Source organism: Camelus dromedarius, chromosome X (assembly GCF_036321535.1).
Source record: "Camelus dromedarius isolate mCamDro1 chromosome X, mCamDro1.pat, whole genome shotgun sequence".
Taxonomy (NCBI): domain Eukaryota; kingdom Metazoa; phylum Chordata; class Mammalia; order Artiodactyla; family Camelidae; genus Camelus; species Camelus dromedarius.
Window position 1 is genome coordinate 33,583,586 of NC_087472.1, and position 22,241 is coordinate 33,605,826.

A 22,241-nucleotide genomic window follows, 5' to 3' on the forward strand; every position below is an offset into this window, starting at 1 on the left:
TGACTAATAATGATATTTTAGTTTGGTACTCAAATATCAATTTAGGTAGGGCTTTAAGACCTACACAAAAATGTTCCTCCCCAGAGTTTGGCAGTATTTAAGGTACAGAGTACGTTTCCCTCCCATACATTCTTGTACTAGTTTATCTGAAAGTTTGAGTATAAAGTGGCAAGTGGTGGAGGCCATGTCCCACTTGTATTTGAAGTCTAGGCTGTGTCCTGGTTTTTTGCTCATTTCCCACCCCCCCAATACAGCAACGATTTATTCAGTGGAATTCTCCTTCCCAAGGTCTCACATTACAGGAAAACAGAACTGACGAATAGAAGGACAAAAGATCACCATAATTTCTAACATTCATTTGTATAAATTTTTCCCTGAAACCCCTAAATCTCCTGTCTTTTTAAAAACTGCCTAACAAGTATCTAATTGTTTTCAACCTGTTGTGTATATACTGTTAGTCAGTAATTGCTTTACCTTGAGCCATTAAAAATCCTTATCAGATTCTGAATAGCTCTGGATGTTGCCCAATTTATTATCCCAGAGGGTTGACTGCATTGATGCTGTGGAGTTTACTGACTAGCATTCCTTCAGAAAACATTCATAAATAGCAAAAACAAATGTTGAATTTGGTTTCTAGAAACTGTACTACCCAAAACAAAAGATATGGCAATAGAAAACTTCTTTAGCATAAACATTTTAGTACAATTACAGGATATCCTATTCATCAAATAACATACATGCTACAATTTCTGCCTGGTCTGGCAATAACATATGTTATTATTTTCTTTTCCTGAGTATCAGTACAAATTTAAGGTTGTATAAACACTCAACCTGTTCCAACCGCTTCAAGACTCCTTTTTTATGTCCTCTGCACTTCCTCATAAGTGCCCAAACAGCCAGTCTCCTAGTGAACCAGAATGACTGGGTTCTAACTTGAGCTTGGGGCTAAAATGGCATCTGTCGTAGCTCCTGAATGGAAGTGTGAAACCGAAGGATAGTCAAGCCCCGGCTCAGAGAGGGATTATTGCCACCATTAGTGCTGCTCTGGCAGTATGGTGATTTCAGCGGAATCAGCACTAGCAGTAAGCATCATGCTAAACTCAAGGTCTGTAGAGTAAGATTAGTATTTAATTTCTTATCTGTATATAGATAATATGCCCTTGCTGTAGGCAGATACGTTGTGCCAAGTTATCTTTGAATGTAGGGAAGAGGCACATCTTAGACTCTGTTCAGTACAATTACCTTTAAGGATGAAGTTGTTTTCAGATTCAGTCAAGATTCAAATGATCACTCAATATAGCATACTTAAAACTGCATTCATCAAACATTTATTTGACATGTGTTAATGCGCCAGGCACTCTATTAGACACAGTTACATCGATGAAAGACCCAGTCCCTAACCTGAAGGAGTTCATAGTTTAGTGAAACTCAAATAAACCAGATAACTTAAGGGAAACCTGCAATAGTGTAAAAGCTGAATATCTAATGCAGATGACTCAGGATCTTGTGAAAGGAGGCTGAACTTTATTCTGTAGGTGAAACTGAGCTCTTAAAGGGCCTTTGGCAAAGGAGTACTAACGAACATTTTTCCTATTTAGAGAAATTTATTTGGGAGCCACAAGGGGAATGAATTGGAGGCCTGAGACTGCTGGCTTGGAGACTAGTTAGGAGGTTGTTACAGTGATTTAACTGAGACACAAAGGTGACAATGGAGATGTGTTAGTCACAACAGGAAAGAAATGGGCCTGTTTCTTATGTGGCTAATTTTTGAACTTCTCTATATGAAGTGTTTACCGATAAAGACAAAATAATTCTATTGGCAGAGATTTTCTATACAGGGTGAAGGATTGGCATTGATCTGTCTAGAGTGACGTCACCATCTTGAAACTTCTTGACCATAACATCATCAAACTATAATCAAACTCCAGCCCAATAATTCTAAAAGTATGGGCCACAGACCACAGGCAGCAAAAGAACCCACAGAACTTGTTAAACTGTGGGTTCCCAAGCCCCACCCCAGACAATACTGAATTAAGGAATGGGGCCCAGGGAGTTCAGCGTTTTAACAAGTTTCCCAGGTCATTTCTCAAGCATATTAAAGTTTGAGGGTCATTGATCTAGCCCAACAGTTTTCAAAACAGGATCTAGGAGCACTGGTCCATGAGATTCTTTCAGGGGTCCGTGAGCTCAATACTATTTTCATAATACTATGTAGCCATTATTTGCAGTATTCACTGTGTTGACATTTACATGGAGGGTGTAAACACAATAGTGGAAAAAACTGCTGGCACCTTAGTGCAAATTGAGACAGAGGCACCAAACTGTAACGTATACTATACCTCTATGCATTTACAGTAAAAAGAAAATACCAGTTTCACTTAGGAATGTCCTTGATGTATCAGTAAGAATAATTAATTTTACTAAATCTCTAAGCTGTCACACACACATTTTTTTTTTGCATATTCTGTGTGGTGAATTGGAAAGTAGGTGAAACGTGCTTGTACGACTGAGTTGTAAGCTCAACTACGTGCTTTCTCCAGAGAACTCCTTTTTAACTTGAAAGAACTACTGACAAACAGCAGTTATTCAGACTTGGGTATCTGGAAGCACTTTTTTCAAAAATTAACTAAGTGAGCTTGTCATTTCAAGGAAAACAAATGACAGCATTTGTTGCTAATGCTAAAATTTAAGTGTTCAAGCAAAAATTAGAATTTTGGAAAACTTTCACCTACCACATGAGCTCGACAACTTCCTAAAACTTCAACTTCTAATGAGATCAATGGTGATATTAATAACCATGATTTTTTGATATTGTATAATCTTGAAATGAGTCACCATTTGTAATATTTGCGTAATTCAGTGAACCAGTACTTTCCAGATGACTAATGCATGGTGTCACAGAACCATACATGGATAAAGGATCCATTCAATATGCTGGATCAATGGTTTTTATTTAACTGAGTACATAGAGTTTACTGATAATGGTTTTAAATTCTACCTTGTACCTAGTGTTTAAGAAACCGCCACTTGTTGTATTTTGTTGTAACATCAAAGATGAACATGTACAATTATTTGAAAATGCTGTTAAAATATTCCTCAGTTTTCTAATTACGTATCTGTGTGAGTACTGATTTTCTTCATAGACTTCAACCAGAAAAACAGATCACAATAGATCTAATGCAGAAGCAGATATGAAGATCCAACTGTCTTCTGTTAGGTCTGGTATTAAAGAAGTCTGCACAAATGACAGTGCCACTCTTCTTACATTTTTGGGAAAATATAGTTATTTTAATACAAATATGTTCATTGCATTGATATGTATTTACAGCTGTTATTTTAAATGAATGAATAAACATTTAAAAAAATTCCTCCATTAACTTCTAATATGGCTAATATGAACAGATATAATCTATATAAACAAAAGTTCTTTTGTTTTAAAGAACTTTAAAGAGTATAAAGGAGTCCCAAATCCAAAAACTTTGAAAAATGCTCATCTAGCCCTTGGGTTCTTAAAATATGCTAGACAGACCCCTAGTAGAAGTCAGAATAGTCCAGGCAGGACTGGGTTTTTTTAATAATAATTCTAAGAATTGTTTACTGGTGAATATGACATGTCATCTACAAATTATGCATCTGTGCCCTTCTGAACAGTATTGCTTCTGACTTCCCAGTGTTTTTAATATGCTGTTTTCCTGAGGGCTCCATCTGCCAGAATTTTTTTTGTGTGTTGTGTGCTATATCGAATCTGTGACCCATTCCCTAATGTAGTATTACCTTCAAAAGCTACAGCAAAGCTATCTGGGGTTGCAGGGCAGAAAGAAAGGCAGCGTGCTGAACTACACAGGTAGTTGTGCTTCTGTTCCATTTGTTGGCTTTTAAAGTGGTCGTCTTCACTACCACTGCCCCTCCCTCAAAAAGATGATTTGTAACAATACAAAAAATTAAAGAACCATTGCTTTAACCAACGGGCAACCTGTACTAATGCCTATTTCACATTCTGCAATAGACTAGAATTTAATTAAAGGCTAGTTAGGAGCATAATGACATATTAAAGGGGTGTGTAGTACTGATTTATCCGATTCCAGTAAACCACAGACATATATTGCCAGACACTTTAAAGAAATCATTTGTTTATGTGTTTGTTGGGATGCAATGAGAGAACAAATGACTATAGCTCAATAAAAAAAGTTTTTAAAAAAAGTCCACTTGAATTGGTTCCAGATTTTCTTTCTTAAAATAATTTACATTTATTTTATTTTATTTTATTTTATTTTATTTTATTTTATTTTATTTTATTTTATTTTATTTTTTAACATTTTTGATTGACTTATAGTCATTTTACAATGTTGTGTCATTTCAGTGCAGAGCACAGTTTTTCAGTTATACATGAACATACATACATTCATTGTCACATTCTCTTTCGCTGTGAGCCACTGCAAGATTCTGTATATATTTCCCTGTGCTACACAGTACAATCTTGTTTATCTATTCTACATTTTGAAATCCCAGTCTGTCCCTTCCCACCCCCCACCCCCTTGGCAACCACAAGTTTGTAGTCTGCCTGTGAGTCTGTTTCTGTTTTGTATTTATGTTTTGGTTTTTTTTAGATTCCACATAGAGCAATCTCATATGGTATTTTTCTTTCTCTTTCTGGCTTACTTCACTTAGAATGACATTCTCCAGGAACATCCATGTTGCTGCAAATGGGGTTATGTTGTCGCTTTTTATGGCTGAGTAGTATTCCATTGTAGAAATATACCACAACTTCTTTATCCAATCATCTGTTGATGGACATTTAGGCTGTTTCCATGTCTTGGCTATTATAAATAGTGCTGCTATGAACATTGGGGTGCAGGTGTCACTTTGAAGGAGGGTTCCTTCTGGATATATGCTCAGGAGTGGGATTCCTGGGTCAGATAGTAAGTCTATTCCTAGTCTTTTGAGGAATCTCCATACTGTTTTCCACAGTGGCTGCACCAAACTGCATTCCCACCAGCAGTGTAGGAGGGTTCTCTTTTCCCCACAGCCTCTCCAGCATTTGTCATTTGTGGACTTTTAAATGATGGCCATTCTGACTGGTGTGAGGTGATACCTCATTGTAGTTTTGTTTTGCATTTCTCTGATAGTGATATTGAGCATTTTTTCATGTGTCTATTGGTCATTTGTATTTCTTCCTTTGGTTCCAGATTTTCTAATGGATGAAATACTTATTAGAGAATTATATTGGAATTCATCACACCTAGATCTTGTTTATTTCAAACACAAGTGAATTCAGAAGTGCTGACCTCATTGTATTACCAGGATGTTGGGCAGAATTGAATGTGCGCTTAGTTTTAGAAGAGCTACTTTGGCCTTCAGTTGCCCTTATTACTTGTATGTCTCTCACTGTGAATACTTCTTTTCTAGTATTAGAAGTGGGAAACTGGTTGAAAGAGATACTAGAATAGCTTTCCTCACCTCTTTGTATTTTGTGTTTGAATGGTAAGGTGCTATAGTATGCCATCAGTATGCTTAGAATATTTCATATATTGTAAAATGTTTTAGAGTTTACATTTTGACACATTAATATTAAAGTGGAGGGAAAAGATCCAGAAACACAGAACTCCCTACATAGTTTGCACTTGATAAATAATTTGTTTAATGAATTTCTCTGTGTTCACAAATAAATAAGATTAGATCGAAGCCCTAATATCATTAGTTTTTTTGAAAGAAATGAATCAGGATCCTAGGATCAAATTTCTATATATTACGAATAATGACTAGAAGATTTTTTTTGCCAGTGGTACCAAGGATAGATAACCTTTATTAATTATAATTGAATTACATTTTAACTGAATTATATTCAGTAACAGTAGTTGAGTTGCTACAGCCTATTTTATTACCTTGGTTCCCAAGATAGGCACATGGCAAAACCTTTATTCATTGTTGAACATTAGAAATTGGAGTCTGAATTTCTTCTGCTTAAATATTATCTATTTCTGATCTGTCCCTTCTCCAAAAATACTCGAGATAGCAGAGTGAAAATGTGAAAAACTTGAGCTACATTGTGTTAGTAATGACTTTTAAGTAGGAAGTTCAAGGATTCCTTATAGAATTGAGTGACTGCTACATCTGTGGTATCAAGGTAAGTTTCTTTTAACTTAATACTAGACCCAGAAACTTGTGTTTAAGCAGTTAGAGTCCAGATTACCTTTTCTTGAGCACTAGATTGTCAAATATAAAATGGTGTTAATACACTAGAGTTGTAAAAATGACAGCTTTTTTTTTCTTTTGCTTTTCAACTCTGAAAATTTATTGGCTACAACACATTAAAATTCAAGAATAAATCCTTGAAATAAAGTGCAGATTTAGAGAGATTCAGATCCTGAAACGATAGCTGTTCTGTGATCAAGGTTTAGGCCATAAAGGTTTGTTGTCCAATTAATGATCAGTTTTCCTCATCAGACACTTTTAGCGTATTAAAGATTTTTCCTTTTCTTTTTTGTGGGGGATGGGTGCTATGGTTTTTTTTAATGGAAAAATGAGATGAAATTAGTAGTTGATTTGGAAATTCCATAATGATAGAAGAAGAAATGTAGTCATATTCTTTGCCAGAATTGATTTTAGACGCTTAGTACAGCCCTATCTCCTGCAGGCAGAAGTGGCAGTCTGATTCCCACTTTACTGTTATTTTTGCCACATTATACTTCTTCCCTCTGTCAAACTCTAGTCTCTTTCTGGTTACCAATTTTTAAATAAAGAGTACTGTCAAGTTTAGAAATAATCAAAACAAGTACAGTTTGTTATATTACAAACTATTGGACATTGAAGGACAATAAGTTGCCTTTTTTAGATAGGAAGCTGTTCTGCTAACCCAGTATCTGTTCAGAAAGTGATTTGGAAATTCTCTTTTTCTGCTAGAAGCCGTGAAAATGGATTCGTACAATTCATTTCACTGGCTTAGTTCATATTCTTCCTAGTGGTGAATGGCTAATATATAGGAGAATTTTGCAAATGCCTAAAGTGTAGGGACTATATTTTATTCCTTTCTGTAGCCCTGAGGCCTAGCACAGTGTCTGGCATGTGTACAGATAGTCACAAAATACTTAATGAGTTTAGGGCCATAACTGATCCAAAAGAAGTTTAATTGAATGATAGCCTTGATCTTATTAGCTCTATGTTTTAATCAGCTGAGCTGTGCAGCCCATATTTGGTTTCCTAAGCCTGATACTTTCCAGAGGAGATAGTTGTTAGAGTGAAATTTTGGACAGAAAAGTGGGAAGCGTGACCATTTGTGTAAGAGTCTATGTATCAGTAAGTCAACATTGGTTTTAAAGATGAGCTATAAGAATGGTTTAAGGAAATAGCAATAAATAAAGCTTGTGGTAAAACGATTTCCATTTATATGTTGTTGGACAACTGTAAGAGAATAAACTGATAAGCAGAATCCTGCAGCATAAAGAACATAGATCCAATGACATAGGTTAGTTTTCTGTTAATGGAACTTGTTCTCCTGAGTGTCTGAACTCTTGTCTTCAAGGAAGATCCGTTCTCGTAATCACTGAAGAAGTGCTTTGACCTTATCTAAGAAGGGAATAGCAATACCTCATCCTTCCAGATAGCCAAAGATTGTATTTTAATCATCTCTTTGAAAAAAAATACCGTTCTTCACATTTTCTAAATCCTATTTAAGATGAGAAAAACTTCTGGCCTTTATGTGTTCTTTTCACTTTCTATTCCTCAACACACAAGAAATCAGGGAAATTAAAGCTTCACAGTAAGTTCTGAATATGACCACATGTATGTTGCTTATAATGAATGGCTAACTTTATATGCAGAATATGTTTGTGGTGCTTTAAAAAGATCCCTTACAGAGTCACTGATTTTAATTTGAGAGGAGAAGGATCAGCTGAAGCATAGTAACAGCCCCTGAATCTCCTGTATTTTAAGGACAGAGAAAGCATAAGGGAGAAAAAGGCTCCGCTTGCCTGCTTTAGCAACACACACATGCACACACCCTCACTCACACACCCCAATCAGAAAAAGGTTTTTTTCTCTTCCACAAAAAGAAGTTTGATCTTCTTTGGAGTCTCAGGGTACGTATCTTCTTTTGTGGTCTTTACCAGAGCAGCAAGTAGAAAAACAATTCAATTTGGGATTGTACATGACATTTGGACTAGTTTATCAAAGTAAATAAGAAGAAGTGAAAAGAAGAAGCAAAGTTAATTTTGCTGTAAGTTTTGAATTATGAACTACTTGTATTTAAGTTTTGATTCTGTAATGTCCAGTGGTGTGCTGGAATCAGCTGGCTCAGCTAGTTGTACCCATATTTTACCAACTCCACATGCAAATGGCCATGGGTATAGTAAGGATTCAATATGTTAATGCAGGTAAAACACTTAGAATAGGGTCTAGTTTATACGTGAATCTTACCTGGCAACTTCAAGTACCCAGGACATGGCCAGGATTCAGGAAGTAAACAAAAATGTCATTGAGCAACCAATATAAGTATCAGAGGGCTCTTGGACTGAAGCCCTCAAGCTCTCTGGAAGCCTGTTTTAGTCTTTCCTTAGACCCAGGCTTGATTGATTTTTCAGAGTTGACAGTGCATTAGAAGTATAAAGTTAGAAAGAGGGCAGAGATGCTGCTAGAGACCCTCCCTCATCCAAAGAAAATTACCCAAAGTGAGAACTCAGTGAGTCAGACTGGATGATCTCTAAGGTCCATCCCAGCTCCAAAATGACTTTGGTGAAAAATCGTAACAGTTTGGGGACAAATAACCCAAGTATCCTATTAAATAATGGCTTAGAAAAATGATCCACTGTCAATAATAAATCATAATCAAGAAAATAGGGCGGTAGAGATGACTTTTTAAAATGTTCATTCAAAACTGTTAAGTATTTGTGTAAAATTTTTTGTTACTTGGAAGTTTTACGTATATGGAATACCTAATTCCCTGGCAATACCAGGTAGAGGAAGGCATTACTAGTTAATTAAAAGACGGTCTCTGCGCTTAGAATGTTCTTAGTTTGGAGAAGGAGTATGGCATACCAGTTGAAATGCAAAGGATAATGAAAGTGCTGGCTTAGCGGTTAAGAACCAAGTGACGGGAACAAAGGGGGAACCGTTACATTCTCACTTGGAACTAGGGAAAATAACACAGGAGGCTACAATTGAGCTGAGATGTGAGTAATACATAGACCAGCAGAGAAGGAAGGGGAATGTCAGAGCAGCTGTTGGGCATGTTAGGCTGAGGGAACAGAATGAACAAAAGGAAAATTAGGAAAAGTGAATGACAACAGCCGATCCCATGTGGCTGGATCTAAGTGTTCATGAGATACTGGTGTGGAAAGGTGGGTTTGGGACCAGATCATATAAGGCTTTAAATGCTAGGCCAAGGAGTCAGAAATTTAATGAATTATAAGGAGCCACTAAAGACTTTTGAGTAGGGAAGAGGCATGATCCAACCAAGTGATGGCAGAAGTCAACTGGCAAAGTAAACACTGATGAAACTTTAAGGAAAGGGGGAAAATTGGAGTTAGAGTGACCAGTTTGGAGGTTACTGAGGTAATTCAGGCAAGGAAATTATAAGAGCCTATATTACATAGGCAGCAGGAATGAAAAAGAGGATTTGATAATGAGAGATGTCAAGAAAGTAGCATCTACATAACTAACTAGGTTAGCAGTGAGTATTCAAATGTGATTCTGAGGTTACTAAACCAGGTGACCAGAGGCTTATGATGCCCTTAACTGTGATTGGGAACAGTGGAGGGGGAGCAGTTTTTAAATAGCTGCAGGGATTCGGGGAAGACAAGATACATGATAATGCTTAGAAGTAGATCTTTTGTATGATCAGAAATCTCAGTAGGTAGTCAGACTACATATAGAACGTATGAATATGAATTGGGGTGACTGAAACACAGCATTGTTCCTTATGTGTAGACAATGTACATTTCTTAATTATCCTTGGTTTTTAATCTGACCACAATGGCCAGTATGTTCCTGAGCATTCAGCCCTGCCACCCACCTCATATCTTCCAAAAGAATGAAAACTTATTTTTATTAGTCAAAAAAATTTAGAAGGACATATCTGTGATTTAAAAAGAAATCGTTAAAATTATCATATATTCCCAAACCTGATTTTTAGAGTGATCTATGCTTTCAAAGATTATACAGGTTACAATATCAGAAATGAATGCTAGGTTATATAATTAAAACTTTATAACCAGATATATAAAATAGAGAATAAGTTTCTACCATATAGCACAGGGAACTATATTCAATATCTTGTGGTAACCTATAATGAAAAGAATATGAAAAGGAATATATGTATGTACATGTAAGACTGAAACATTATCCTGTATACCAAAATTGACACACCAGTGTAAACTGACTATACTTTGATAAAAATAAACAATATAAACATTAAAATGCAAAAAACCTTTATAACCAGAAATTTTCTTGACAGATGGCTTGTAGAGAAAAGACAAATAATGAGAAGAGAATTGAAATGATTTCTGTGCTTTTAGTGCCAAAGCTAGAAATTTAAAGCCCCTAAATAAATAGAAAAATGAACTACTCTCTTGCAAAACAGCCAATTCTCTAGACCCATAAGGGATATTTGAGTTATATACTGATAGAGGAAAAAGATGCAACAGAAGACAGTTCAGGCTCATTCACTTCCCATTGCTTTTGAGACTCTCCTCATGTAAATAAGAAAAGAGTGAGTTGTCAATGTTACCGAACTGAGTAATGGCAAATGAGTCAGTAAAGTTATAAAAGGATTTAACTAAATGGCTATCATAGGTAAAAATAGTGTCTTTTAGAACTTCAAGGATTTTTAATAATACCCTATGAATATATTCTTTGAGTTAGTAACTTCAAGTGAGGAGAGAATTTTGATCTTTTGAAAACTTTGGCCACTGGGTGCCATGAATTTGAGGGATTACTTGATAGTCTGCAATATATATTTCTTGATAATCTGCAGTATGCATTGCCACGTAAGGTTTGTACTTTTAAGTTGATACAGAAAGTGTGAATACTATTTTAATATTGTACGTTTGTATTCTAGTCTAAAGGGCCTTTTAGAGTTGTGTGTGTGTGGGGGTGTGTGTGGTCATACTTATTCCAGATGGGAGTTTGGTCATTAACCAAGTTTAGTATCTTAACCTAGTATCAGTGGGAGATTTCTCTGGTTGGTAATCTCTTAACATTCAAAGAACTCTCTTCTTTTCCTAAAGATTATTGGTATCAGGTCATTTAAACTAGAAGGAATATAAACCTTGATAAGCATTGGAATGGTGTGAGTAATCTGACATTTCTCACATTGGGAAAGATGATGTCTGTCTTTTATTTTTATCACAAGATTTATAAAGTTGGAGTAAAAAGGAAGGTGTTACAGTGATTTGGCGTTTACACTAAGCCTCAAGACGATTAGACTAAGTAATAAATTTAGTCTAATTTCAAATTTTACTTTAGTTGGAGTTGAATAGAAACACATTTCTATCAATTTTACCTGTTACATTCATTGCTAACCTGATTAGGTCCATGCAAAGCCTTAGAGCACCTTGGGCAAATTTTTTTTAAAAGGTCAAGTTTATTGAGGTGTAATTTACATACAGTAAAATATGCCATTTAAGTAAATACCACCACAATTAAGATAGAGAATCTTTTCCTCACTACAAAAAATTCTGTCAGGTCCCTTTCTAATAAATCCATTTTTTGCACCTGGGGCAAATTTCATATTGCTTTCGAGGGTATAGAAAAATGGCACATGTTGTACATTTGGGCTTGTAATCATTACTTGTCTCAGATTTCTAATCCTGATATGTAAATCTTTATACATTTTAGTAGCCAGCTTATGAGATAGTCTGTCATTTTATAAATTGGGAAATGTATAGTCAAATATTTCAGTCTTTCCCAAATTTCATATTCCCTAGAATGTAAGCCTGACTCCCTACCATCCTAATGACAACTTGTCTTTAAGAAAGCCTTCTAAGAGGCAAATTTGGCCCCACACTCAATACTTTTGAATTATAGGTGGCAAACCTGAGGAGAGGGGAGGTATTTGTTATATATCATAGCTTCCTTTCTACTGTGAGTTCCTTAAGATCAGTAACCAAGCCTCAGCATGTTTATATCCCCTATAACTTACATATGCATATGTCCCCAATAAATGTTAACTGAATGAATGAGTATCCTTCCTTTGTCTCATTGGGAATCATTTAAAATCACTTTAACAACTGAATTTTTACATTATGAATGCTTTACCAAACTAAAACTGAATTTCTTTTCTTTTACAGGTGCAAGAGACATTGTGGCAATCATGATTGGCAATCTGAAAGGCACAAAAATTCTGCAATCTATTCAAAGAGGCATACAAGTAACAATGGTCATTGAAGTAGGGAAAAAACACGGCCCTTGGGTGAATCACTATTCAATTTTCTTCGTTTCTGTGTCCTTCTTTATTATTACGGCAGCAACTGTGGGCTATTTTATCTTTTATTCTGCTCGAAGATTACGGAATGCAAGAGCCCAAAGCAGGAAGCAGGTTTGTAATGGTCCTTCCTTCCAATTTAAAAATATTTCACTCTTAATTGTAGATTCAGTGTCATGAGTTTTAATATACTTCACTTGCTATAAATGATCCACACGTATGTTTTGTGAAAACTGGTAGTTTTTAAAAGTATGTCAGCTTCCATCCTCTCAAATCTTTTATTTTCTGAAATTTGTCTATGGCCTTAATCCTGCCTGATTGTCTTCTTAAGTCCTCATCAGGGAGCACAGCCAGCATTTAAGTATATATGGGTGTAAATACATATGTTCTTTTATACATTGTTTCCTAAATTCCAAAAACATTTCATATGCAATATGGAAAATTTAGAAATCAGAAAGCACAAGGGAAAATAACCTTCACCCAAAACCTCATATAACAACAGTGAAAAAAAAAACCTGTCATCACCCTCTCAAAGATAAACACTGTTATTTTACACGTGTGTGCCTGTGCATGTGTGTGTTCGCATGTGGGGGCAGGGCTAGGAAGAGACAGTAGGCTGAATATCATGACTAGACGAGTTTAAAGATAAAGATCTAATTGTGCACAATATAGTGCGAGGCTCCAAACAGAGTCACATATTCACAATTTCTCCCATATTTTAACAACTGATGTGCAAACCCATACAAAGTATAGAAATAACAGAACAAAAATACCAAAGCTTCTTTGAACAGGGAGGTACTGATGGCTGTATGGCACTGATTCTACCACCTTTAAATTGCCCCTCATCCTCTGATATCCTCATTTCTCTCCTTACCCAGCTTAACTTCCACCCCTCCCCCGATCAAGGCATACATCTTCAGTTCCCTTGGCCCTTCTCCCTCTTTGTTATACTTGCTGTCAAAACCCAACCCTGATTAAATACTGCTTCCCACCTACTTATGCCTGCTCTTTGCAGAGCTGAAATAGCAGGAAAACACTGATATCTATACAGGCTAATCTCACTTTAAATGTACGGTCACAAACTCAGAGTGAGCCCTTAATGCTGCCTGACAATTGTACTGTGTTTTTCTTAGTCTTTCCTAGGTGACTAATCATACATATTCCTTTCTCCTTAAACCTCGAACACCTCCTCCAACTTTATTCTCAATCAACTTGTATTTTGAATCTTATTCCACCGAGAAAATTGAAGTAATTAAGAGTACTTCCACAGCAAGCTTCCACCACATGTCCCATCTATGCCTCTGTGTCTATATGCTGTATCCTCCACCTTGTCTTCTGTTACTGTGGGCACACAGACATGCTATTATTGCTTCCATTTTCAAAAAACTTCTCTTGACTCCAGGCTAGAAACCTTGGAGTTAATCTTCATTCCTCTCTTTCTCTCTTCCTGTATAACCTCCATCAGCAAGTCCTGTTATTTCTACCTTCATTATATATCCAGAATCCAATTACCCCTCACCGCTTCCATTGCTTCTACCCTGGTCCATGCCACCACCATTTCTTACCTCCTCTCCCTCTCAAGTATTCTCAACACAACAGCAGAATGATGTGCCACTGCTTCAGAATGCTTAGTAGAGATTTAATGCTTTCAGCTGATCACATAGTAGGGGCAAGATTACATTTTAATATGTACTGAGAAGTTCCTCCAAAGGCAGTGAAATTCTAGCCACTTCATGCACTCTTCAATAAGCAAAGGTGAACCCAATTTATCTGAGAGTGAGGGAGCAGTGAGGACTTCTATATGGCAAGAAAGTTAATTAAATTTAGGAACAGATGAAAAATTGAAATCTTATTATAAAACCTTCATAAAGATTTAGACACCAGCATATGGTAATGAGTGATGACTATCTCAATGTTTAAAGTTAATTGACTTCTGTTCTTCTTAGAGAAGCAGCTTATCACATTGGTGGCAGGTTCAGCCTGTTACTAGCTGTGGTCAAAAGGATGTTTAAAATTCCTGCACCAGGCCATTCAACAGTTTCACACTGTGTTAATATTTGGCATTTGTATATCATGCTGATTTTATCTCTGAGGTTGGAAAGAAATTGGTATCCACTATGACAAACTATTCAAAGGTTATAGTAACAATGACAAGAAAGTTTGGTTTGCGGATGTTCATGGTGGGGTATGTATTTCTGTACTCCAAGTGCTATATTAATCCTTTTAACGTGCCATTAAACCCCATCAGCCAGCAATATAGTTTATAAAGTACTGCCTGGTGTTGCACAAGCTCCATTGGATATTTAACTCTGGTTTCATTGCTCATTTAAATAATTTTCATAGTTTTTAATACATTTTAAGAAGATTAACTTCTGTGCAAACGGTCAAGAATAACTTTAAAACTTCTCACCTTTTAGAGAAGGCTTTTGAGTGGGCATCTTTCACCACTTAATGGGCTATATATGGTTATCCTTTGGTGACTAAAGGATTAAATATATAACTGATAATCCCTTTTGCTTATATATATTTGAGAGTACTAAAATGTCATTTACATGTTACATAATTTTCCTGACTTCCTAATTATTTTCAAAAGGTAAAGCTTGATGCATATGATGGTTAAAACTATCACAAAATATTTAACTGCATTATACCCATTTTACTGGTAGAAATGGTACTGAAACTGAGTTATGGAAAACTTTACCTTCATTAGAATATTAGGAATTCACTAGAATATTCAGGAATGTCTTCCATCTGAACCATTATAACATAGTATATATAGGTCAAGCAAACTGATAAATGTATAACTATAAGTTTTGATGATCAAAATACCCCAATATAATGGGCAGCGTATAGTGGCCATTTGCCTGACATGTCATAGTATGATGTGTAAGAATATACATCATCCCTGTTTTTGTGGATGGAAAGCTTTTAGACAAGAAGAAAAGTATCAGTGGGTTGTGAATAAAAATAATATATTAAGCATTATGTGGTGGATTCATGTTCCCCATGGGAACAACCCTAACCTAAGACAAGGAAGATTGTGGAAAACCTTATGGCATGCTCAGACTAAACTGAATTTGGGAGTGACCACTGTATACTTGATTCTGGCATGGGATACCTAGCATTTTTAGGGTACAGTGCATGTACCCTAACCATACACAAGTACCAGTATTCAATGGAAACAAGGCATGTATTGGAGTAAACATTGGTCAGTGAACAAAAGAGGGCTCTGGGTGAAATGGAAGCTGGCCTTAGTATAATGGAACAAGCTAGATTTATTTTTAATTAAGAGTAACTTTCAGGAAAAAAGAATTGTACTCTCTGAAAGACAGATTGGTAGGAACCATCTTCCAAGAGTAGAGGAAAAAATGGAAATCCACTAGGAAGGCTGATAAAAACTTTTCAGTGTGGTCACACAGACCCAATACATAATGCTAGAGAACGTTAGCACTCAGCACTGGGAAGGAGCATACACTCTGATACAACAGTCTGTTAACTATTTTACTTCAAATGGAGGCCCATAGAGTCATGGGGTGATGGCCTTCTATTTTTACTTACGGAAGCACAGGAAGAGCCTCTTTGAGACACATGCAGATCCCCACATTTATGGAAATTTTCTGGGTGCAATTGTAACTTACATTGCTGATCTCTGACAGACTTTGACCAAAGGATGGTCCAAAATAAGACAAACTATAGGCATAGGAATAATACTGAATGATACCCATGTATTCCCCATGTGAGGGAGATGGCCTTGCAGCACAACAGTCAATGGGAACCTAAATTATATAATAGTGTGAGTTGAGACAAATGATTGACTTTGTCCTCAGCTAATATGAACCTAGAAATGACAGAAGCATCACCATTGACACTTTTCCATAATAATATCTGATATGTGGGCAAAGGACAGTTCTAGGAATATTTAATAAACATTTCTGTGATACTTCGTATTTATTTTGTAACCAAACCAAGCTGTATCATAACCATGTTGTGATATGGTGTAATACTGGTATTGTTGGTAAGATTCAACTGCCTTATATAAATAAATCTTGTGATAATCGAATGTATTGGGAAACTGAACTAAAACTTCTCCAGGATGTGATACCAATGGAGAGTGATTGGTCTGAGGAAGAATTCGATTTAGTTCATTACTTTAAATAACTCTGTACAAGTTTATCACAAAGTTCAAGTGGCCATAGATCAAGGGAGTAAACAGATAATTTTAAATTGATACATCAATAAAGATGTTTTCAATGGTCTTACAGACTGGAAGAATTATTTCTTTGAGCCTGTTTTCATCCTTCATTGCCTTCTGCAAGTATTAGATAAGATTGTGTTGTTCTTACTTACCTTATATATAAATGCTGTATGAATTTAAAAAACCCACATGACTATGACTGTTTTGTTGTTAAAAAGACCTTGATCAAGAGAGAGGAGATGGGTTGTGATGAAAGAGATAACACAGTAGATCTAGTTGCTTATTCCTTGCAAGTCTCCCAGGGAACCATGCTTGGCCCTTGGCCAACCCTGGAAATGTGGCCCTCAGAGTGGTTTTATTTTGTTTGTTTTGTTTTATTTGCTTTTCTGTTTTCCCCCCAGTTTTATTGAGATATAATTGACATACAGCACCGTGTAAGTTTAAGGTGTACTGCATAATGATTTGACTTACATACATCATGAAATGATCACCACAATAAGTGTAGTAAACATCCATCATCTCATGTAGATACATCACTAAAGAAATAGAAAAAAACTATTTTTTCCTTGTGATGAGAACTCTTAGGATTCATTCTCTTGACAACTTTTATTTATAATGTACAGCAGTGTTAATTATACTTACCGTGTTGTACATTACACCCCTAGTACTTATTTATCTTATGACTGAAAATTTGTACCTTTTGACCACCTTCATCTAATTCCCTTGCCCCCACCATCCGCCTCTGGTAGCCATGAATCTGATCTCTTGTCTTTGAAGTAGAATTGACCTACAATACTATGCTAGTTCCTGGTATGTAACAGAGTGATTCAATTTTTCTATGCACTTCAAAATGATCACCATGAATAAGTCTAGTTGTCCCTTGTCACCATAAAAGGATATTATATAATTATTGACCATATTCCACACACTGTACTTTTCATACCTGTGACTCACTTATTGTGTAACCAAAAGTTTGTACCTACTTAGCTCCTCATATGCGATGGAATATTACTCAGCCATTAAAAAAGAATGAGATCTTGCCATTTGCAACAACATGAATGAACCTAGAAGGTATTATACTAAGTGAAATAAGTCAGACAGAGAAAGAGATATACTGTATGTTTTCACTTATATGTGGAACCTAAAGAACAAAACAAATGAACAAACATAACCAAATAGAAACAGAATCATAGATACAGACAAGAAACAGGTGGTTGCCAGAGGGGAGAGGGGTGAGGGGAGGAGAGAAATAGGTGAGGGAGGTTGAGGTACAAACTTTCAGTTACAAAATAAATGAGTCAGTGTTCTTAAAGTTAGTGATTGATGATTTTGTTATACACATCTGGAACAATGGACCGTTTTGTACTAGCTTGTCATGGTGACTTGGCACAACAATCAAGATTGATAATATGTACCTGGTTTCATTGCTGGGGTCCTGAGTTTTGGGCAGCATGGCCAATTGCTAGCAGAATTGTCTCATGACCAGTCCCCAATATGAGTGTCGGACCCTGAGACTCAAATTGGCTTCTTGGGCAGAAATATGTCACACATGTCCTTGTAGTTTTCTGCCAGAGAGATTGTGCTCTTATGTGGGCTCAGATGAGGAAGAACTTAGCTATATTATTATCTTAAAATTTGTCCTTGAACTTAAGGCATGGCTAAAAATATCTGAAACATTTCTGGTTACAATAAATTTTCTCTTCTCTCCTAGTATATAAAATTAACTGGAAGACTTATCAAGTGTCTGCATACTGTACCACTATCAACATATACACATTTGTAGTAGATGTGTTTGTATATATGTATCTGTTCCTGCCTAAATTTGAGATTTAGAGCCCTGTACAGAACCATTATTTTGATTCTTATATAAGAGCAGGTTAAACAAATTCTTGTCTGAGTAGGACCTAGTTTTACAGTCTTTCTCTGACCTAGTTCCTGGGTCAGATTCCCCCTTTTCTCACTGCTCTTCTGTACAGTGCATTTCCTCCCACCGTTCACGGTGATCACCTTCATGTGAGTGGTCTGTATTCCTAGTTTTGTAGTTCCCTAGACTTAATGGAAGCTATTTTATAGTCTGCACCTCCTCTTTCCTTTAGGAACACTTCCATTCATATATTATGCAGAGGGTTTGGGGGGCTTTTTTAAAACTGAAATGTAATTGACATACAATATTACATTAGTTTCAGGTATACAACACAGTGATTTGATGCATACGTTTTCACTGGGAAAAAATTAAATATCTTTCATTGCTCATATATCTAAACAGCCATATGACTCAGACATTGATTTTATTGACAGGAATATATCTGAGGAAAATAATTCTCTTACTATAATTCTTGATTTTACATACTCTGTTTTATGAACGCTGAGTCAAATTTCTATAAAAAATTTTATTAAAAAAAGAGTGGTGACTTAACAGGAAAATCTAGTTTGCTTATATCCACCCACTTTCCTTGCTTTTGCATACCTTGCCCTCCCCTATCATGTAATTAGGTTTGACTACATGCCTAGTGTTTTTCTTGTGGGTTTCAGTTAAACTAAAAGCTGAACGTCTTGGAACCAAAACCCAGGCTGACAAATCACAGGACTGAACATTTATTTTACTTAATTGGGTATAAATTCACAAATGAACTAGGTAGAATATCTTTGCCTTCACTGTAATTTAAAAATTGAATGTCGTAATATAAGAATTGGCCTGACTTTTCATTTTCAGCCCAAATAAGGTGTCAGTCAGAACCACAAAAAGACTATGTAGCTGAGATTCTTCAAGGACTGGAAACATCACAACTTTTGAAAAGAATAGTGACATTAAGCTTCTGTTAAGAAAATTGGCCAACAACCAAGCTGCTTTGAAACAATCTTCTACTCTAACTGCCAAATAGCCTTAGACCAGGTATCTCTTAGGATTGGGGAGGAGGCAGGGAGAGTCTGTTGATATAAAATACTTGTTTAAAAGATTTCCCCAAATCACAGGAAGTAGCCAATTTAGGAAGGATTTGAAGATTGGATAATAGCTGACTTTGAGGGGTTTTTTTTCTTATTTCTTTCATTTATCTTCTTCACAAGGAATGTGAAGCGTTTTAAACACTGCTATTACACAATGGAGGCAGTGTACTATGGTAGAGAGATCATGGGCTTTAAACCCTGATAGAACCTGGGCTTGAATGAATCCTAGCTCTGCAACTAACCAGCTGCCTGGACTTCAGTCAAGCTTATGAGCATTTTCTTGTCTATAAAATTTGGATATTAAAATACCTGTTCCATAAGGTTGTTAATGATTAAACAAGATGACACAAGTAAAAAGCTTAGGGTTAAACCTGACACATGGTAGGGGCCTAATACATTTTCTCTAAACCTTTTGTTTCCTAAATTTGATAGAGGCTTTTAATGAGTAAAACTGACTTGGATGAGAAAATCATGAAAACCTGTTTTTCTGAATTCAGAAGCTATTCTTCGAGCAACTACTAGGCATTGTGGGAAATTTTTTAAATGATTAAGGCCCAGTCCTCCATCCACTCACAATCTACTAGGAGAGAAAGACACATGAACAATACAACACAACTACAGAATATAAGAGGTAGAAGCAATGTGCTGTTGGAATTTGTAGGGTAGGAGGGAATTCTCATATGGTGGAGAGGTACCGAAAAAGTGTCCAAAGTACTTTGTGTAACAAAGTAGATAGACTCCTGAAGTTCTGTTTTTTTAAGAAATAAAATGTAAATTACAATTTGCATTGGGGCATATTGTCTTTAAAAGTTAATATATTCGGACACCCAGAAGTTTGACTTTAATGATATTATCCAAACATATTTAATATAAACTACTTGGTCATAATTTTGTTCTCATCTGTCAGGTTTTAGAGGAATGGATGCATCTTGGAAACTCTTGCTATCAGTGTAACAGTGAATTTTGAGTTCTAATGGCAGCTTTACAAGTGACCTTTATTCAGTCTCTGAGGATACAGTTTCTGCTTCTTAACAAAACCACATGTTGTACATACATATCTGAAGAAGTCTTTTCTTTATAAAAGCTTGGTGGGAGTTATTGGGAATATCCAAAGTTCCTTTTAAAATATTTTTTAAATTCTGGGACTGCTTTGTTAAACATTGGTTTATGCTATGCTGCAAATCTTTTAGAGATTCTTTATAATCAAGTCCCTTGCTTAGGATCTACTGGTATCTTGGATTTTTCCCTATATTTTTGTATCCCTCTACACACTTTTTTTTAGCACTGGTCTTATAAGTTCCACTTTTCTCATCAGCATAGACTTGGGCATTACATTTAAAGTTTGCCTTCAATCCCACCTCATTAATTTGCATCACTCTTGGATATGATCAGAGTTATATAGTTCATCCCTAGTAAATTGATAGACACTAGCAGTGGAGATTCATGCATTTATATTTTGTTGAATATTCTGGAATGAGAAATCAGACTATATAGACTTAATCAAGTAGATACCCTAGAGATCTATCACTTCCCCAAATGTGTCGTAGAGCTCATTGCTTAAAACCTAAATCAGAAGTGCTGTAAAGACAACGTGCAAAATGATTGTCAAAGACTTGTCATCAACTACATTTTTTCTCTTGTCCTGTTTTCTCTTCTTGGCTCTATTTTTTGTATCATTTGCATTTTTCTCTTCTTGGTGTCTAAATAGCTCATGCTTTATATGAAAAGAAAGTAGTGATGTTTGGAAGTCTGGTCGAGGGCCAGAGCCCTGTGGGCATACTGATTTTTCATTGTAAGGACTGGCCACAATTTGACAGACCATAGAATTCAAGAGTTAGGAAAACGTTAGAAGATTTTGGATGGTGTATCATAATGGAATCTTGGAATGTGAAGAGCGGACTTCCACTAACAGCTCTATCATTTGGACAAGTTATTTTACTTTTCCTGGCCTCTACTTGCTCAACGTTAAAATGGAGATATCTCCTTTAGGAGGTTATTGTAAGGATTAAATGAGGTAAGAGATATCAAAAACAATTTTAAATTCTAAAATAACTAGATGAAAATATAAGGAAGTAGTAGTACTAGCTACTAAACAAGCTCAAAGATTTAATGACTTGTCCAGTATTATTCATTTAGTAAGTGACAAAATCAGACTTTGAGTCTGGGTCCATTTGAATCCAAAGCCTATGCACTTTCTACCAAACATGACACCATTCAAAAAAGAAAATGGAAAAAAAAAAAAAAAGAAAATGGAAAAGATGCACTTTGAGTTTCTCTGGGCTTTTGAAAATAGAAAAATTCCTTTGAACATTCATAGCATCTGAATCCATTTGGAATAGAGACACACAGCTTTACCGTTGTGGCCCAAAGCTGCTGTTTAAGAGGCTAAGGAAACATAAGTGAAAAGTTTCAGTAATTTAAAAAAACCCTCTTGATATCAGATAGATGGACATTTATTATGGTTAATTAAATTTTATATTTTAAAATTCACTTATACATTGACTTTTGTCTGATATTTATTAATCCTCTCTACCCTTTTTATTGTATTTCTTTTAAAAATAGTTTTTCCTAATACTTGCTATTTTTTTTATTACAGAGACAATTAAAGGCAGATGCTAAAAAAGCTATTGGAAGGCTTCAACTCCGTACACTGAAACAAGGAGACAAGGTGCATTTATGACTTTT

At 35.8% G+C, this 22,241-nt stretch overlaps 1 protein-coding gene across 3 annotated transcripts in view; it reads left to right on the plus strand.

Annotated features, from left to right (window-relative positions):
- Positions 1-22,241, plus strand: part of RNF128 (ring finger protein 128) — a 75,332-nt gene that overhangs the window by 41,016 nt on the left and 12,075 nt on the right. For all 3 annotated transcript variants that reach the window (XM_010987747.3, XM_031446201.2, XM_064482887.1), the window contains exons 2-3: positions 12,282-12,529; positions 22,153-22,224. In XM_010987747.3, the coding sequence (XP_010986049.1) occupies positions 12,282-12,529; positions 22,153-22,224 (320 nt within the window). The remainder of the gene's footprint in view (positions 1-12,281; positions 12,530-22,152; positions 22,225-22,241) is intronic.